This window comes from Amborella trichopoda, chromosome 3 (genome assembly GCF_054954075.1).
Source record: "Amborella trichopoda isolate Santa Cruz 75 chromosome 3, AtrichopodaSantaCruz75HAP2 v2.0, whole genome shotgun sequence".
NCBI classification, from domain to species: Eukaryota; Viridiplantae; Streptophyta; class Magnoliopsida; order Amborellales; family Amborellaceae; genus Amborella; species Amborella trichopoda.
Genome location: NC_142338.1, coordinates 27,923,444 through 27,940,094, shown reverse-complemented (window position 1 = coordinate 27,940,094; position 16,651 = coordinate 27,923,444). Strand labels below are relative to the sequence as shown.

The 16,651-nt window shown below is 36.3% G+C and overlaps 1 protein-coding gene across 1 annotated transcript; it reads right to left on the bottom strand.

Moving 5' to 3' along the window:
* Positions 1-1,905: 1,905 nt before the first annotated feature.
* LOC110007550 (uncharacterized) lies at positions 1,906-15,819 on the bottom strand. Its single transcript, XM_088860360.1, has 4 exons — positions 14,093-15,819; positions 8,964-9,049; positions 4,245-4,309; positions 1,906-2,428 (listed from the first exon to the last, which is right to left on the bottom strand). The coding sequence occupies exons 2-4, from the start codon at positions 9,030-9,032 to the stop codon at positions 2,119-2,121; spliced, it is 444 nt and encodes a 147-aa protein (XP_088716486.1). The 5' UTR covers positions 9,033-9,049; positions 14,093-15,819; the 3' UTR covers positions 1,906-2,118.
* Between the last annotated feature and the right edge of the window lie 832 nt (positions 15,820-16,651).

Genomic DNA, 16,651 nt, shown 5'->3' with positions numbered 1-16,651 from the left:
CATTTAAGGCGCACCTTCAAATTTTATCTTAACATATAATTTTGATCTAAAATATTCTTAAGATTATCTCAAAATCTATTTTCAAATCTAATATAAACTTTTAAACTCCAAAAATGATTAAAATCAAGTAGATCTATAAACATATGAAAATCTTGAAAATAGACGGTCTAGATAATGTGTGGTAAGATGCACCATTTTAGTGCTGAAATCCTTTTTCTTTCATAGTCATACATCTCAATTACAGGGTTTTTCAACATTAAAAAAACCTTTACCAATGGATTTTTGAGGTGCATCCGTAGTTCTACATTTTAAGGTTGCATCCTTATATAAACTTTTCCCTTCGAGTATTTAATGTTGGGAAAAGTTTATATAGAACCGAGGCTCTAAACCATCAAATTATAGCCGACCCTAAAACTTTTCGCTAAGAGAGGTTATTTTTATTCCCAAGTATCTTCAAATTGATCATCGACATCAAGATGCATGGGCATGAGAAAAAAAATGGATTTTAAGTTTTGGAAATAGTGTATTTTGTAATGCATTTTTAGACTATCACAAAGATTTCCAATATTGAAACCACATTTGTCGACACTATTTAAGGGTAGGCTCTAATTTGATTGTTTAAAGCCTAGGTTCTATACAAACCGCACCCTTTAATGTTGGTTCAAACATCTTGAGTTAAAAATATTGTTTCCTGTTGCTCCCTTAGGAACACGTTGTGTTTATGATCCCTCATGAAGTAGATATAATAGCATTTATGGATTTAAAAGAAATTTATTGCATGTATGATATTATGAGTATTTGAAAATAAAAATGTTAAAAATTGTTTTAAAAAATTAGATGTGGTTTTTAGTTGAGAGCTCATATAGCAAGTGAGGGAACATACAATAAAGTGACATTTTTACTATAGGTTGGTGACAAATACAAAAGAAATGATTTTTAATAATGAATCAATTTGATAATAACAATAAAATATAAAATAAAATAAAATACTTTATACTTATAAAGATAAGTAAAGTATTGTCTTTTACAATATAAGTTCATTTATTGCTTGAACACTACTCCCAAGAGGATGTTAAAGTACATTTTTAAAAAGTTATGCTGGATCCATCAACAAAATATTTATTAATAGTGTTTTATAAATGCTATATATGATGATCTATTTAAAAAAATGCAATTTAAAAGGAAAATATTTAAATTTTGAATTCTTAGTAAAAGTTTGTAGTAAGAGATCATACACCCTTGAGCACATAAGATCAACTTTTATACCATTTTGTTAGCCTTAATTCCATTTATATGCAATAATGAATGAACTCATGTAATGAACTTATCTTTTTATCTATTTATTGATGGACACATGGGTAAACCACTTGTAATCGGAACCTAACCTAGTTCTCTTTATTTTCTATCCTAACCAAACTCCAAAGCTAAGATGAATTTCTTTCTTGACACTAATACGAACCTGCTCATGTTTTATATATAATATAATATATAATATAATAAAATTATATATATTCAAGAAAAGTTGCTAGAAAGAGAGGGAGAAAGAAGTCCACAAGTGAGGAAGGAGAATTTTTCTAAGATTTAGATGGCAGGGTGATTAAGGAGAAAAAAAAAGGGTGGTAAATTCTGTAATTTGAACAAAAGAAAAAGTAAGGAGGGAGTTCAACATTTTTTTTTTTTTTTTTCAACTTAAGGGATTCTATGAGATATTTATCAGACAAAAGAGTTATTTGATTAATTTGGGATTATAATTTTAGGGATGGGGGTTTTGTCCTTTTCCCATGAACCTTCTCTAATCTTGCTTGAAGCTTTGCCTCCCCACCTAAAACATGTACTTTGCAATATGTACATCCAGAGGAGTGATATAAACAGTGAAATGGAAGAGATGCACAATTCTCTGTACCCTTTAGGAGAAAAGTACAGCACAGCTTGGTCTGCTCCACTATTCATTCAAGCAAACATTAAAAATTGATAATTAACAGTAAAAATTTGAAAAGGGCTAGAAATTTGCTAGGTCATTAGACATACATGATCTCTCCCTCTCACTCACTTTACAACTAAAGTTCAGCCAGCTTCACATCCAATCGGAAGTTCTAGCCAGCAGCCTGGACTTTCTGCTCATCTTCTCTTCCTCTGTTTCCCACTCGAATTCCTTCCCTGCAAAAACTCAGCCCAAACTCCTGTGCCTTTCTTACAAATCGCATTGTTTCTGTTTTCTAAATCTTCCTCATTGTCATCATCATCTTTGACACCTTTAGAATTCTGGTCTTGTTCGACATTGTCTCTTTCATTTCGAGCTTTTGCAGAGACCAGTTTGGCATGAAGTTTTCTCTCAAGGGGGTCAGTTATTGCAACCGCTTTTGAATGGGGTATGTACTTAGCACCCAGTCCAAGCCTAGAATGAGTGAAATATTCAATTAGTCCAGAACTGTTACAATAAAACAAAACCCAAAGGAAATGATAGACAGGAAAAGTAAGGCGTGAAGATGGGAGAAATATTTCCAGAGTAAAAAAAAGTACTAACAACCAACATCAATGAAGTGGTATGAGAAATCAAGACGTCTTCTTCATGAATGGAATAGTAAGGATGTTGACAATAGCAAAAAAGAAATTGGGAAGGACTTAGTAGTTTGGAAAGAATTTAGTAAGTAATTTGATCTTGTAGCATAAATTACTTCACTGGCTCTATATGGTTGAAGAATTAAAATTTTGGAAATTGTTCCAGGGCCATGTCATGTCACCCATGGATTTATTTTAAAGCTAACAAAGCACATGTCCCATGTTCACAGAATTCAGATGTATAATACACGCCAAAAAATTTTCAATTGTTTTCCCCACATACGAAGGCAAAAACATTAGAAACTAGATTATAGTTTTCAGATTTGTTTGTCCTTTGATTCATTTTCTTTTCTTTCTATGCAGTGAGAACTTAATAAAGGCGTATAAAGCAACCAAGTCTAGACAGTCATGACAAGGTTCGGCCACTTTCACATTTCCAAGGTTGGGGGAGTATAACTTTTCTTTATATTCTTAAAGAGCCCTTTGCCAGCTTGTGCTTCACCATACACAAAGTCTGTTCGTTAAAATGGGGCGACCCTGTGAGGTAGTATACTAACATGTTCTAAGTCCATAAAGGTTGGAATTCATGTGATTGGAGGTTTATGGGTTCAAGGAATTAATGGGAGAAAGAGATCATGGAATCCAAGGGCGGGTGGGGTTTAGAATTTGTAAGAAGCTCGATTTACTATTATATCTTGAAATGTTGATAGCTTAAAACATGAGAGGAATGATAAAGAATGACTACAGAGCATATGGGAAAAGTGGTAGAATGGAAGACCTGAATCAGGGATAACATTGCGGACACTGATGCAAAGAGGAGGCAATTTCCTTTGTTTAGGGAAGGTGAAACCTAATGATGGAACAAACTACTTTAGAAAGCAAAAACTGTTGATTCGTCGGAACAGTTCTTCGACAAATCCTTATTTAGGATTGCATCTGTGTTGATAAGCACCCGTGATGAAACCAGTTGATCACACATGGACCCTGTGGAGGACAAGGAGTGGGACAGGTGGGTTCTTTAGGGTTTCAAAAGAGAGAAAAGCTAGAATCTCCAGAGGAAGACAGTTAGCATCTTCCTGCGAGGTTCCTGCTGAATTGGGATACTACTACTACATGGTTCATCCAGAGCTTCCATAGAAGATCTTATCACTGGATCCCCCAGAGTTAGGCTCAATCAAGTTAAAAACGATGGGTGTTCTTTCAGAAACCCTGGTAGCGGGTTCCCATTGAATTGGGATATTATTACTACATGGTTCATCCGGAGCCGCCATAGAAGATCATATCACTGGATCCCCAGAGTTAGGCTCAATCAAGTTAAAAACGATGGGTGTTCTTTCGGAAACCTGGTAGACAGGGGTGTCTTTTGGGATAGCCAAGGATCTGTTTTGTCATCCTTCTAGGGGACACATTGGAATCATAACCCCAACAATGACCGAAGTCACTCTTTACCTCAGACCCCACAATTTTGTTGGGCATATATGTAAAGCTCTTCTTAAAAAAAGAAAAGAGAAGAGATAGTAGAGATTGTGATGCTTGAACATATCAAGTTTTAGCTTAATCTCATGGTTCTAGATAGAGAGGAGTTTAAATATGTGTGCATGCTAGTCATACAAACTGAGAGAGCCAAGGAGAAAGAGAGGTAAAATTTAAAAGTATGATTCATAAGGCACCTGGCTGGCCGACTTTAAACATCAGGAAACAGTGAGTCATCGGCATCCGATCCACACATATTCTTGACCCATCCTTCCGCCTACAAAAGAATCAAGATGCAAAATGTAAAGTACAAGCCCACTTATCACTTCATTTTCTTCTCATAATTTTGAATCATGATAGAAAACATGTTACACCAAAAATAGTTACCATTTTCTTAAATCTAAATCTTAATGCAAGAAAGAGAAATGCAGTACCAAGAGATAGTAGAGATTGTGATGCTTGAACATATCAAGTTTTAGCTTAATCTCATGGTTCTAGATAGAGAGGAGTTTAAATATGTGTGCATGCTAGTCATACAAACTGAGAGAGCCAAGAAGAAAGAGGTAAAAATTTAAAAGTATGATTCATAAGGCACCCGGCCGACCGACTTTCAACATCAGGAAACAGTGAGTCATCGGCATCCGATCCACACATATTCTTGACCCATCCTTCCGCCTACAAATGAATCAAGATGCAAAATGTAAAGTACAAGCCCACTTATCACTTCATTTTCTTCTCATAATTTTGAATCATGATAGAAAACATGTTACACCAAAAATAGTTACCATTTTCTTAAATCTAAATCTTAATGCAAGAAAGAGAAATGCAGTACCAAGAGCTCATGAAATAATGACTGTTAACATTGAGAACTGATAATCAAATGGCAAAATAAGCATTGTCAAGCTTTCATCACATTTCTGAATATCAAATAAATAAACTACTGCATGAGAGATAAGGCAAACAATCCCAAATAAATGGTAATAGGCATGGTTTACTGAAAAATAGAAACATCATAAACATAGATTTGGTCAATTTTGCGACAGTAATAACATTTTAAAAAATATATATCATGAAGAAAAACCAATATATATCATGAAGAAAAACCAGGTACATTTACTGGAGAGTGGGTAGAGTTTTATCTATTGGACCAACTTTGGTTCTACAGAATACTTACAAAAGAGGACCTGGGAGAAAAACAGTTCCAGCATCTAAATGCCTCCATTAAAAGAAAGAAGGCAAGCAAAGTTTCAAGCTGCAAGCCAAGTTGAAATCCTCGGATTCAAAAGCAGAACAGCAACTGCAACAGGAGGTTCTACGTAACCTATAGTTAACACTTCAAAGGCATATGCACTCCAATCCACTCGAAGTCAAGACTCAACAAGTGACCTTACGGGAGGTTCTAGTAACCTAGAAATCATGATTCAAATTTCAAAGGCCTGGTATCCTCAAATCCAGCAGGGATTCAGAGTCTATCCATTCACCCAAAACCAGGTCCATAGACGCTATTCCATGTTAAGATGAATTCGCTCTAAACTTCATCTAAGTCTAGCACAGAAATAAATACCAGGTCCATCGATTTTTCATGGTCAAATCCAACTGAGTTTATGCAATTCCTTTTTCAAGCACTGTTTTCAGTAAATTGAGAAACATCACATTTAGAAAAAAAGAAAGCCTAACTTGAAAATGGAAAGTAAAATGAGAATGAGAACTAATTGACAGTTGCTTATGTGTTCAAGAGCAATGCTCATGCCTTCTTACAATTGATTTTGCACAATAACTCACCTTTTAGTTACCTAAGACCAGCAGTAAATAGACTACAATAATGCAGTTGTCTCATTATAACAAAACATGCATAAAAAGTTATAAATTAAAGAAAAGTTCTAAAAATTTGAGCATTCAGAAGTCTCAGTGATGATATGTATACAAGACTTTACTTTTTTCTTTTTACTTTCTTTTTTTTGGGTAAGAAATAGCCTAGTAGATTTCTCCAACAAGAAAAGAATGCAAGAAAACTTATTGGTTGAAGGGTCAAGTCAAAAGCATGATGTTGACCATTTCTTTTTTTTGAAATTGTTAACTGTAGTTTAAAAGGAGTAAATATTACATAGCTTCAATGAGGGAGCCTACAGGTTGGGCCACTCGGCAAAAAATAACTTCCCCATAGAGGGTAGTCCTATACAAAAATTGGGTAGGGCTTATAATAGTTGTCCATCATAGAGCTTATATAAAACCGTGAGAAGCCCAAAATACAAAATGGTCCGAAAGTCTTAAGAGGGAGTGCGAGGAGGCCAGCAGGGCAAAAAACGAGCTCTCATGGATCTGAGGCGCTTGAGGACGCTCTATCTTTAGCGAGTTGGTCCACTAGGGCATTTGATTCCCTCCAAGTATGCCTCCATAAGATGTCCATAGACCTGCTAGAGTGCATAATCTCATCATAAATCAAGGCGAGGTATCAAGGAGGAGGAACTAGGCCTGCTGCCCAAGTTATAATGTTTTGGGTGTCTCAAGTTATAATGTTTGGCCCCACATGGGGTCAAACATCTTGAGGCCAGAGAGGAGTGCCATGCATTCAACTAGCCAGGAGTATGTGTGGCCTATGTATCTAGAGAACGAGGTGAGGATATGGCCGTGGTGGTCTCGAAAGACCCATGCCACACTTGCTGGCCTAGAGTTACCAAGGGAACACCTGTCGAAAGTGAGTTTAATGAGGCTTGGCGGAGGAGGGCACCAGTCGCAGGATCTAGAGATCAGAGGAATTTGGGTGTGAAGGATATTTTTCCAATGTTGTAAGAACGTACAAGCCTCGATGCCTTTGAAGGCCTTGTGGTTTGAAGCCCAAAAAATGACCAGGGCTGTGATTGTTTGAAACAAAGCCGGGGCTTCGCACTTGGATCCTCGGAAGATCCTCGCGTTTCTTTTGGTCCAAATAACCCACACAGTGGGTTTTTTTAGGTCCAGCAGCATGCCCAGGTAACTCGTAGGAAGGTCTTCCACTTTGCACTCCCAGTAAGGGATGAGGCTTCTAAACTCAAAAGAGGTGAGTACTACTCCGATCATCTTGGATTTCTCCATGTCGACTTTGAACCCTATGGCAAATTTGAAGCATTTTAGGAAGATGGCAGTGTCTCAATTTCCTGCAGAGCAGGATCTATGAAGACGAGGGTGTTGTCAGCGTACTGTAGATGATATACCATTGGGCCCCTAGGGCTGCTTTTGAAGCTAGAGAGAAGGCCCAACTGGTACATACAGGAGATAGACTGGCTAAAAACGTCAACTGCAATTGCAAATAGGAAGGGTGAAAGGCGATCTCCCTACCGGAGACCCCTAGAAGAAGGAAAGTAGCATTTCAAGGCTCCATTAATTAGCACTGAGAAAAGAGAATGGAATAGCAACCTCTCATCCACTTTCTCTATCGCTCCCCAAACCCCATACGAGCCATGGTCTCGTCAAGTATCGACCAATCGACATGGTCATACACCTTTTCCCCATCAATCGTGAAGATAAGGCTCGATTGTTTGGCTAGGTACATAGAATGTAGGCATTCATGCGCCACCAGTACCCATCCAGAATTTGCCTTTCTTTGATGAAGGCACTCTGGGAGAAAGATATTCCTAAGGGAAGGACTTCTTTGAGTCTAATGGCGAGCACTTTGGATAGAATCATGTAGATGGAATTTAACTAAATTGATCGGTCGCCTTTCAGTTCTTCAGCTCCTTCAACTTTCGGAACAAATGCAATGAACATCGTGTTCATGGCTTGATGAAGTATTCCCCGATGGAAGAACTCTTCAAAGAATTCCAAAAACTTGGGTATGAAGGTTTCCTAGAAAATTTTGAAGGGAGCCACAAGGAATCCATCCAGGCCTGGTGCTTTGTCTTCACCCAGGTCGGCTAAGGCTGCCAAGATCTCGGTTTCGGAAAAAGGGCGCCCCAACCAATGAGCCAGGACCAAGCGAAAGTAAAGGTCGGCCATCCTAGGTCTGGGGCCCGGGGGCAGTTCGCAATTCCATGGAAGAACCCGTGTTCTGATCCCCAAAGTGGAGCCATTTGACCTTGGACCGTTGGAATCAAAAGATCTTTTTGAGGGTTGAGAAGTAATCTAGTTTGTGCTGACCATTATCCACCATTATATCATGTAAAGTTAAAACCTCAACGATGCCACTAGGGCCACTCAACCTCCAACCTCCATGGAGACTAACTCGGTCTTTTGACCATATTTAAATGCTTTGAAGTAAGGTTGTCTTTGCCACATACTGAGAGCATCCAACCGCATTGCAGATAGGCTGGCCAGGGAGGGTGCTGCAAGAAGGCCCATGAATCACACATCTCCCCCAGGATTTTCTTGTTCATCTCTTCCACCTTTTCTGAATTCCTGTATCTCTCTCACACCTTCCCCTTTTCCTCTCCCCCCATCTCCTTTTTTTCTCACTCTCGCAGTTTTTTTGTTCTATTTCTTATAGGTTACAAGTTTCACAGGCAATCCCTAGCCTGTTTTTTGTACTTGGGGGGCCGTTTCTAATTTTGTCCACACACACACATAAAGTCAACTAATCTTTCAACAAAAAAAAGTTAAAACCTTGAAGAGACCTGCAAAACCAGTATATGAATCAAGGTACAAAGCATCAATTCCAATCCCCATTTCCTTAAGGTATAGAGATTCCAATTAAACTGTTCTACACCACTCATTGGTCAACTCTAAATGCACGATGATTCGAACTTAAATACAATATTAGAATAAATATCTAGCCTCATGTACACAATAATACTCAACAGATCACTACCAAAATAATTTGGGTTTTTCTCCTTTTGGTAAGTAATGAATTTTTGTAGTTCATATCTAAAATTCGGAGTTTACATACATTAATGCTTGTGAACTTTCTCTTTCTACGGTTAGCTCTGAAGTTGCCTGTAGGAAGAAGAAGAAGAAATTACCAGTTTGAGGGCTTTCCCCAGAGTGACAACTTGTTGAGAAGGTTTAGCTGAGAGTGACTCTGTGCTCATATTACATCGAAATTAACCTGATAAAACACGTAATTCATTGGGAATCAGAAATCCACTTAAAACTAAGAAACATAAAATAATGAAAATTTTAAAGGGGAGCAAAGAAAATTCTTTATCACTCGAATAACAGATAAACAATGCCTTCTCAATGAGAACTAGGAAATAATCCAAAGAAAAATACAAAATACAGAATTATAATCTAATATGCGCAGGAAAAATGGATCATGCGTATAAAGATAGATCAAAAATTACTACAATTACTCTTACCGAACCAAGTAGCTTATCCATGTAAACAAGAGTATAGACCCTAGAACCATAGCAATATGTCACTTTTTGGGCTTTCATCTGGGAACCAAGCCCTTTTTTACCTTCAAAAGCTTAGAGGCCACTAATATAGATCATTACAATGTCACTAAGCCCTCCAGATGCAGAAGAGTGGGAAGACTCAGAATTTCTCTGATTTAAAAATGACTGATTTCAACAATGCATATCCTGTTGTATAAAGCGAAAGCAAAAAAAAGTGAAAGAAAACAATAGGGTTTTAGATCTTGAATTAAATTACCTATGGTCAGCCTTCAAATTTTTATACCAAATAACCGTCTGCAAACTTCACCCAATCACCCCCATCTTTATTCTTCTCCTCCCCGCCCCCGGCGCCCCCCCCCCCCCCCCCCCGCAACACACAAAAGGCAGTGCCCTCCCTCCCACACTCTCAAATCCTCTCCTCTCTCTCTCTCTCTCTCTCTCTCTCTCTCTCTCTCTCTCTCTCTCTCAATTCCAAAGGGTTTCTGGTCAATTGATTGCAAGGGCATCGTTGCATGGTTTCTAGTGTGGGAAATTCAAGTAGAGGGGATTGATTATTGAAATGTTTATAGAATAAAGGCAGAAAGCAATATATTCAACAACTGGGAAAAAATGAGCTTTTGTTTCTGCAAAATTTAGAAGACAATTGTACTTTGAATCAAGATAAAAACAACTCTAATGACTTTATACATAAGGGTTATTCTAGGCTACACCACTCTCGGTGGTTTGACAAATGGAAATTGGAACTTCTTTGAAAACTGGGAAGTTCTGGAGTCTAAAATCTAGGAATTATTTTTGGAATTGGAAACTCCAGCATTTGATGACCTGTCTGGCATTTAAGGGATTCTGGAACATCCGTGTTTGATAAAATCTGAAAGTTTCCAAGCCTGGAGAAATGGGAATTAGCCAGTTTTAACCATTCATTGAAGTATTTATTGATGAAAGGTTGATATATGTTCATTGAAATGGACTTTTTAATGATGGGTAATCCACAATAGACTTATTACAAATCATAGAGATGCTGTGGAACTCAATGACAATAAAGCAAGAAAAACAACAAACCCATCAAAAAGATTAAATCAGAGAGAGAGACATAAAAATTTCCATATAATTCCATAGAAAGGCAACATTTAATTTTTTGATCCTCCCACGAGTGAATTCACAACAGGAAAACAACAGTTAATAGTCATAGGCATGTCCACTGCACGGATACTTAAGGCCAGACAAGTACAGGAAAAAAATGAAAAAATGCAAATCAAAATAATGAAATGTCACAACAAATTACATGTCTAAACAAACAAAATGAATAACAACCAGGGCGAAAGTATAAAGAAGCACCAAAGAAGAAATGAATAAACCACATTATAAAAAAAAATATTTATTAATTGGTTATCATCACAAAAAAGTTTAGAAACCAAAAACTCCATAAGGCCCAAATGGCGTTCTATTCATGATATGGTTATACACCATCAAATGCTCTAAAGAGAATGTAGAAAAAAGACAAAATAAAATTAAGCAACTCAAATACTAGGGGGATAGAGCACAAAAGGGCAGAGAAAAAGAGGAAGAGAGAGTGTGTCTCTATGGGGGTCGGAGAAAGAGAGAAAAGAGATAGAAAGGATGGGCCTTGCGGGGGGGGGGGAGGCAGCGGTGGCTTAGACAGTGAAATTGTGTAGAGGGATGTGGCCTACCTTAAGATTAAAAGCAATGGCAGGGCCGTTGCAGTTTGCTTTGGGGTGATGGGGTTGAGGAGCCAAGATTAAAGTTTTGAGGAGAGGATCGTGGGTAAAGGGATTGACAGAGGAGCTATTAACTACCTCAGCGAACTAAGAATTTTCTACTCCCAAATTTTTTACCATAAAATAACATTGACTTTTGACTATAAATAGTTCATGTATTTTAAAAAGAGTATTTTGGTCATTTCAAAACCCCACCAAAAATAAAAGTCAAACTTAAGAAGTATCCTTTGACTTCATTTTTTAAAATAAAAAGTTTCCTTTGACTTTTTGAATCATATTTGGATTTAGGGTGCCCTTTCTTAAAATTTTCAAACAACTTATTGCTAATCTATTTTTTGACTTGTAAGGGTATTTTTGGTTAAAATTTCAAAGTAGGAAAGTCTAAGTTCAACTTTGGAACTGTGTAGCCTAGGTTAGAATGGGTCATTAATGGTGGATTTATCATTTAAAAATTATTAAACTTTATGTATGGGTAACTTCGTTATTAAGTAAAAGTACATATGTAATTATCAATAAAAGACAAGGGGTACTTTTGTTATCTTGAAAATGACAGTTGAAATTTTTACTAAAAGACAATAACATTTGTACTAATAAAAAATTTCCTTACATGGACCCTTTCTTTTAACATGTCATTGAATTATGTGAAATCTCTAAAACACATTTACTTAATGATTAAGCTACTTATAAAAAATAAATATTTACCGAAACATAAAAAAAGTAATCATTCTTATTAATTACACCCATCACAATGTTAAACTTTGTATTTTGACCATCACAAAGCTCATTGAATCTATTATCATCTTGGTGGCCTAAAGCAATCTTTAACGCGAGTGAATGAGACGTGCCTTCCTTGGCATACCTAAAACATGATTATGGTACTTTATATACCTAAACACAACCTATTTATGTTTAGCATCTTTGTTTGGATATGCATCCAATATTTTTTGTGGTTGTCGCATACCAATGAGACTGAAGGAGAAGTTTTATAGGATAGTTGTAAGACCAGCCATGCTTTATGGGATGGAATGTGGGGCAGTAAAGAACTAATATCCATAGGATGAGCATAGCTGAGATGGAGGATGTTGAGATGGATGAGTGACAAAACAGGAAACGATTCGGAATGAATATATATGAAGGAACGTAAGTGTGGCTTCAATAGCCGATAAGATGAGGGTCATGTAAAATGTAAATTTAATATAACACCGATTAGGAAGTACAATTTGGTTCAAGTGAAATATCCTAAAAAGGCAAGTGGAAGACCCAAAAGGACATGGATAAAAGTAGAGAGAAAAGATATGGTGACTTTTAATCTTACTGAGGGTACGGCCCTTGATATAGAAGAATGGATGAACAAGATTCATGTAGACACATAGCCAACCCCAAATAATTGGAATAAAGCTTGGATGATGATGATGATGATCTTTTTTGATGCACAACCTCATCGTACATCCACACCTTGTTTAAGAATGCCAATTTGCAAAGGCCCCCTTTTTTGTCATCGTAAAAACCTTCCTTAGTACAATAATATCCTCTCTCAGTCCTTTGACCTTTGTTAGTACAAGTTTTCCCTTATGAAAGTCAAATCCATTTGCTCAGGCAAAGCATATGTAATTATTGTCGACATCATCTTATGAACCAAATATCATGCTTAGATAGACTTTATTTGCTCTGCCCCTTTTTCTGGTCCTTTCGATTTTTAATGGGGGGTAGGGGGAAGATGTTGTTTCGAATAGGGAATCATGCTCCATCATTTGCATGACCCTAGTAATGCAGTGGAAGATAACACACCAGTTGAGATCATCAACGTCATTTAAGTTAACGGAGTTATCTATGCCCTCACACATGTAAAACAAAAAAGTCATCAAGATATGAAGGAGGAACCTTAGACCTCTTTTGACCACTTAGCATAGGATGTGTTGTTATCTGAATACCATAATGCTGGTTATGGTTATGAGTATCCACTACTGGTGATGGTTTTAAACACCTAGAATCTTAAGTGGATCGCCTTTATCCTCGAAATGTGGATTTTCTACATCAAGGACTTCTAGGAACGAAGCATCTCTACTTTCAATGAGACCCTTATCCTTATGGTAAAACATATAACCCTTTGAATCTTTGGGATATCCTATAAAATTACATATTAGAGTTTTATTTCCCACTTTATCTTTGTGTTGGTGTAGAATCAGAACATGTGCTATTGAACCCCCCAATTCTTTAAGTTGCTAAAATTAGGTCTCCTATCGGGGTAGAAGCTATGGCTAACCCTATTAAGTTTATACAGAGCAATGCTCAATGCTTCTTCCCAAAAGTTCTTAGGTAGACTAGCATGAGCATCGTAGACCTAGTCATCTCTAATTCTATTGCACCTTTTAGCTACACCATTATGTTATGGTGTCTAAGACATAGTAGTATGCATTTAAAATTTTAAATAGCATTTTCTTTGCAATAAATAATGAAGGCTTATGAGGAGGTGAATTCACTTCCTCAATCAATTCGAAACATTGTGATGTTCCTACCCAATTGATTTTTTACTTCCTTTTTATACATCTTAAAAATTTATAAAGCTTCTGACTTAATGATTCCCAGTCACTTTTTTGACGAATATTGCTGACAAGTTTAGACTTACTTTATTTAGATTCGGAATGAGGACTTTCTACAACAACCTAGTTATTTTGTTTATACTTGTCTATCCTAGCCTAAGGTGCTAAGTATATGCATCAACAACTATTACAATATCAAGATAAGATTAAGAGGAAACTTTATTATCATTTATATTATTTACATTAGAAGGACTAGGTTTTACTCATCAACCAAGTGTCCCCAAGCATAAATTTGGCCATGCTTACCAATTGAGAAATATAAGGATCGAAAGCGAACTTCAAAGCCATTTCGAATAAGCCATTTCGAATAAGGGGACAAATACAACACTATGCCTCATACTAGCCACAAAATACACATTAATCAATGCAAGATTAATTATCCCTACACACAATCTATATGTTCCAACAGCTAATATACCAGAGTAGGTGTTGTTTCCCATGTAGATGTGCTTTTCCCCAGCTTTGATTTCTTTAAAGGCGTGTTTGATAACTTTCTTTGCAGTTTTTCTAGGAAAATCCTAGTTGCTGACTTTCCTAGAATCTGAGAAGAAAGTGAAAATTGGTAGCTTGGAAGCTGGGAACCTTGTTTGATAAACTATGGTGTTGCTATTTCACCTGTTTGGTATTGGGAGAGCTAGAAACTGCATGTTTTAACCATTCATTATGTATATAATTGATTTGCCAAATGCATATTTTGAATAAGATTTTCTTGCTACAAACTATCTAATGCATTTCTTATAAAATGTAGAGCTAAGATTGAAATTTGTTCTTATATCTATGCATCTTAAAAATGGAAGACACTCAACAATAATTGAATTGCAACCACACAAGTACATTAGAAAAAAATAAGTATATATCCTTCTCAAAAGGTCACCACAAACAACATCTTATGAAATACATACAAATAAGAAAGGGGCCATATGGTAAGAAGAAGGAATCTACACAGTATATACATGATAGCAGTATTCTACAAACTAACTATAGTAAGCTAGGAAATTAAAGCATATATAACATTGATTGAACACAGGTCAACCATACTGGATAAAGGAACTTCATTATCCAATGGAAGCATGTCAATGAAGATTCTTAGAGAAAAATATACATAAAACATATCATAAACAAAATATCAAAGGAAGAAAAACGAGAACCATTATTTGGATCTTAATTAACAGCCCAAAACTGTGGTGGCAAAAATTTATTGGCTCGGGGGTAGTATCTCCCATGTATTGAGGGGCATAAGTAAAATAATGGGAGGCAAAATTTGCATCCAAAATGAAAGCAATAAAAATGAAAATTCACAGTACCAGAAGATCCAAAAATAAAAATTGCATCAAGGAATTTAAAGTGTATTGATTTTTTTTTTTTTTTTGGGCAGCAATATCAACTTATTTCCTAAAACAATCAAGGGGAGAAAAAAAAGAATCTTTATACTCACTGAATCCTAATTCATCATGAGATGCAATATGTTTCAAATAGATTTAACAGCATGGAATCTAAAAAATCAGTATGCAAGCCCTAAAATCAGAAGATCGGAAATCACCAAGAGGATTATGCAAAAAACATCACAATGAAATAATTAAAAAATAAAGCTCTCAAAACCTTAAACCCTAATCCACAAACCAAACCCTATGTTTTAAAAACTTAAGACCCTAAAATTCCTAAAATCCAGTAGCTCCGTGACCACTAGGCCCCATTTCCCAGATCCCATTCCCTAATTCATACAAAACCATGAGACACTGCCCATATATCATAGCATACAAGCTCTGAAAATTATGTGTGCAAAGATGAGAGAGCTTAAGCAGAGAGACCAGGAATTTGTAAGTGAAGAACAATGATTTGCTTGTTTTTAGAGAGAGAAGGTCGGATGGAGAAGCTAAGGGGGCATTGTGAATGTGAGGCGGGGATTAAAACAAGAGCCATTTTTTTGGTGGTTGAAACCATTCAACAACTTTGCAGCATTAGTGTCATCTTTCTCTCTCTCTCTCTCTCTCTCTCTCTCTTTCTCTCTCTCTCTCTAACTTGCTCTAATGCAGTCAGCAAACCTATCACCTCAGTTGGTAGGCTTAGAGTTTAACTCAATTCCGATGGAGATGGGCTAGGAGGGAGAGTGGAGCAAGTAAGAATGAGGAATGGGATGGGAGAGGGTCATAAAGTTTTCCCAGATAGTTGCAATGCAGGGTGACCCTGTGTCGCAGTTTTAGTTAAGGGAACCATAAAATGGGGAAAAGTGAGTTCCAAAGGAACCCCAAAAATCCAAAATAAATAAATTTCATAAATAAATTTCAAAATAAATAAATTTCAAAAATAAATAAATTTCAAAATAAATTTCAAAATAAATAAATTTCAAAAATAAATAAATTTCAAAATAAATAAATTTCAAAATAAATTTCATAAATAGAAAAATGAAGCAGAAAAAGGGAAAGAAGATAACTGTAGAACCAGAGGAATAGTAACACGGCTTCAAGGAGATTGGGCTTGAAGATGATCAAATTTCATGACTTCACGATGAGAAAAAAAGAAAAATATGAACAAGTTTCACAAGTTAAGAGAGAAGAGAGAGAGAACTCGAGAAGACTGGGAATGAGAGAGAGAGAGTGTGTGCGCTCTTGCTGAAGCTTTTGACGCAGGTAAAAAACCGGGATTCGGTTATTCAGAAGAGTAGATTCCGACGATTATTCACCGAGTCCGACTGATTCGATCAATTCTTCACCGAGTTAACCGAAAAAAAAAAAGAAAAAAAGGATGAACAACTTTTTCTTAAATTATTTTTTAAAAAATTTCAGGATATAAATTATCGATTCTGTCTATTCTTCTGATCCGATTCATTGATTCCCCCATCCGACACGAGTATGAATGTGACCGATCCGAGCCACTGACCGTTTTTTTGTAAAAGGGCAATCCCACGTCCAAATTTTATTATAAGTTATAATTATGGTGCAAATTTTTTTTTAAGATGCCTTTGAAAATCTATTTTCAT